This window comes from Octopus bimaculoides, chromosome 14 (assembly GCF_001194135.2).
Source record: "Octopus bimaculoides isolate UCB-OBI-ISO-001 chromosome 14, ASM119413v2, whole genome shotgun sequence".
Classification (NCBI taxonomy): domain Eukaryota; kingdom Metazoa; phylum Mollusca; class Cephalopoda; order Octopoda; family Octopodidae; genus Octopus; species Octopus bimaculoides.
This window is the reverse complement of record NC_068994.1, coordinates 38,534,921-38,538,971: the sequence shown is the minus strand read 5'-3', so window position 1 is coordinate 38,538,971 and position 4,051 is coordinate 38,534,921. Positions and strand designations below refer to the sequence as shown.

Below are 4,051 nucleotides of genomic sequence, written 5' to 3'. Positions count from 1 at the left end.
AATTCTTCTTCAAAGTTGATATTATCTCCTTATTGAAACAAATACATCAAGAAATAATGAAAGGATAACAAACTGATTAAAATATCAGGAGTAACTTATAGAAATTTTCAATGAAATATTCTTTAAAACACCTAATTCACATACAATATTGTATTATTGGTTAATTGATAATTGAACAACAAATAACTTTTATTAATTGACAAAGACAAATGCAATTATATGAATGCATTAGAAAAGCATCCAGTCTTGTTTTCAATTCAACAGCTACAACTTTTATGAATATTTGTGTAAGATTCCACATTCAAAAATTAAAAAAGATTTAATTATATTTTAAACCTATTGGTCTTCTATTAAGAATAACTTCACAACATAAATCATATTATACAATATCATTATTTAGAGCCACAGTTTCGCATTATTAAATGAGCTCTTCCAATTTATAAAGTAATTAGTGGCTTAAAATAATCTTTTTAATAACTTTTATGGGAGACATTTCAAATGGAGAAGTTTGGAAATACTGTAGAGAAAGCTAAAAGAATTTTCATCAAAAAGTTTTACAACTTTTGCAAAAGTCATAAAATTCTTTTTCAACCTTGAAATTAAATTATGATACATTTTTAAAAGTAATATTTATATGTCATTGATTCAAATATTCTATACATTTTGTCCACTCAATTTTAAATCTTCTCACCACACACATGTATATGTATGTATCTATATATGAGTGTGTCTAAGTGAAATATTTTGTGAGTCAGCCCATCATTTACTGCAAGAACTGGAGGTTGTATTTCCGTTTCCTTGCATTGGAATAATAGACAGCTTGTCATTGGCTACAACACACATTACATACTACACAACCAACTTCACAGAACTACATAACACCATCACATAACAAATTACTCAGAACTGCTGCTTCTATTACAACTTTATGTTATCAGAACGCTAAAACAGTACATTTACAACAATATAAACAATATAAACAACTGTTGGCAAGTATTCATTCAAAGTTATTTTGATGTATAATTTGATTCTTTAGACATTTGTTCATTTCTCTCTCCCTCACCATCTTAATACTACACCAATATGAAACATAATTACTTCCTGTACAACAATGTTATTTTTTAAAAACCTTTAGTTAATTATTGATAAAATATTTTCAACAAATACTTAAGGCAGAATTATCAGCAAAATACAAATACAATTCAACATTATTTTAACATTTACATTCTTTAAAAATATATTGTTTTCTCTCTTTTTACAAAATTCTCAGTCTAGTCATCTATAGCCATAATATCAGTTACTGTTGATAAATATATACTGACAATACCAATATTATTTTATATTAGTGTAAGGGTTTATGAAGTTTTTATTTTATATTGCAAAATAAGGAGTATTCTGTTTTCATCTGATAGTTTAGATTCTACATTTAAGAAATTGAATAATGATGTAGTTTTGAAAGAAAGGGAGATTACTCCCAAAGATTCGTCGAAGGAAATTCTACGCAGTTGTTGGACTTGCTAGAAATAGCAGCCAAATATCCCACAACTCACACCCTTCAGTTAAGAAATACAGCATGCCTTTCAAAATACTTCTATTTGGTCAGAGCTGGTCTAGTGTTACACATCAATATAGAAACTCTTAATATCTCTGCATGTTTAGAAATGTAATATCAGGGAGAAGTTTTAATATGTAATATTGGGGAGTTGATACAAGGGCTGGTATATATGAAATTGTTGTTTTAAACATGAGATTTTGTCACCAGTCGATGCCTAGCAGTGATATTTCTCTATTTGAAAATGGCAGTAATTGTGTAAGAGATAGAGAAAATGAAATAATTGGCATCCTGGGAGGTGGAAATCCTCCATGCTCCCTGAAATTCACCATCCCATGCCGGAGCCTCATGGAGCTTTAGGTGTTTTCACTCAATAAACACTCACAACGTCCAGTCTGGGAAACGAAACCGCGATCCTATGACCGCGAGTCCACTGCCCTAACCACTGAGTCATTGCGCCTCCACTACAGCTAAATATAATTCACTTACATCAAACATATTAAAGACAACACTGATATGTACAGATTTCAGATTTCATAAATATCTACGTATGTAGCAAAATTTTCAGTCATATTTTCTCTGCATTTATTAAATCTTGAATTATGAATATTGATATATAACTCTATTTCAGATAGAAAATGTGTCCAGTTGTATTGTTGGTGTTGTTTCTTTCTGGAAGTTGCTGGTGTGTAGATCATATCTACCATGTGAAAGAGAACAATGATAGACACAGCTATATTGGAGATATTGCCACTGATACACTACTGCTGAATACTGTACCATCTCAGGATGATAGCAGCAGACTAATATTTAATGTAATCCAGGATAGTACTGATGGAACTGTTCAGTTATTTAATGTTACACCTGGAGGACACTTGTATACAGCTACCATATTGGATGCAGAAACTCTGTGCCAATATAATGTGGAATGTTTCAGGATTTTAGAAGTAGCAGTTCAACATGGCCATTCTGTTATCAAGATATTAGAAGTCAAAATTATAATAGACGATATCAATGATAATTATCCTATGTTTCCAGACAAGGTATTTCAAATAGAGTTACAGGAAAGTCTATTAGGTTCAAAAAGGATTATTCCAAATGCCATTGATAATGACGTTAGTATTCAAAATTCTAAACTGATTTATCGACTCTATGATAGTGAAGATATCCCATTTCGATTGTTTATATCTAATAATTCTGATGGGAATGATTTATTACAACTAATTTTAAAAGGTACATTAGATCGTGAGAAAAAAGACATTTATAATATACAGTTGATTGCAAGAGATGGAGGATCACCACAAAAAGAAGGTGTACAAAATATATAGAAATATTGGTGCAAGATGAAAATGATAACTCTCCACTGTTTTCACAGAATATCTATAACATCACTATCAATGATACACACCAGATAAACATACCTGTTCTAAGACTGTCTGCAACAGATTCAGATGTAGGAGAGAATCAAAGAATTTCTTATTCTTTTAGTACTAAAACACCTAATAAGATAAAAGAATGCTTTCGGTTGAATAAAGTAACTGGAGAACTATTTGTAACAACAGAATTTCAGTTTGGAAGATTCTATAAAGTGTTTGTTAAAGCCACAGATAATGGTAAACCACCTATGTCCTCAACTGTCACTGTTCTTATAAATGGAATCACTCATCTTAACAATCCACCAAATATTGACTTCAGATTTGTCATTAAGTCAACTGGGAAAACAGCTGTCATCTCAGAAGCAACTCATATTCAGAGCTTTGTCGCGTATGTCAAAGTAACTGACAATGACAGTGGAGTAAATGGACAAGTGAAGTGTCATTTACAAAATAAGTACCTGCAGCTTATCTCAATGTCTGAAAAAAAATACAAAGTTATTGTCAAGAGTGAAATAGATAGAGAGAGTGAGAAGAGCTTTAATTTCACCATTAAATGTCAAGATAATGGTTTACCCCCATTGACAGTAGAGAAACAGTTTTCTATACTGGTTACTGACATAAATGACATACAACCTCAGTTTAGTCAGGACATATTTAAGTTTCTCACCTATGAAAATGAACACAAAGACTTCCCTGTGGGATATGTCAATGCTACAGACCCAGATATTGGAGATGGAGGACAATTAATCTATTCTTTGTTGACTAATGATAAAGATATTCTACCATTTCAGATATCTGATGTGGGATTTATTTCCACAACTGAGTCACTAGACAGAGAAGAAAAGAACATGTATGAGTTTAAGGTTTTAGTAAAAGATAAAGGAACACCATCACTGGAGAACACAGCAAATGTTGTTGTTGAGGTTATGGATTTAAATGATAATGCTCCCTATTTCAGTTTCCCTAATGTTGACCCTTTCAGTCTTAATGTCCACTACCATCCCCACTCTGACCATGATATCACAATTGTTAGGGCCTCTGACAGAGACAGTCAACACAATGCCTTCCTCACATATGAAATACTCAGAGGTAATGAGAAACACTTATTTCAAATGAACCATCA

General features: G+C 31.6%; 1 protein-coding gene across 1 annotated transcript in view; it reads left to right on the top strand.

The window, feature by feature from the left end:
* The first annotated feature begins 2,190 nt into the window (after nt 1–2,190).
* LOC106872379 (uncharacterized) overlaps nt 2,191–4,051 on the top strand; it is a 76,226-nt gene continuing 74,365 nt past the window's right edge. Inside the window, 2 exon segments of the mRNA XM_052972592.1 lie at nt 2,191–2,856; nt 2,859–4,050. Coding sequence (XP_052828552.1) covers nt 2,191–2,856; nt 2,859–4,050 — 1,858 coding nt within the window.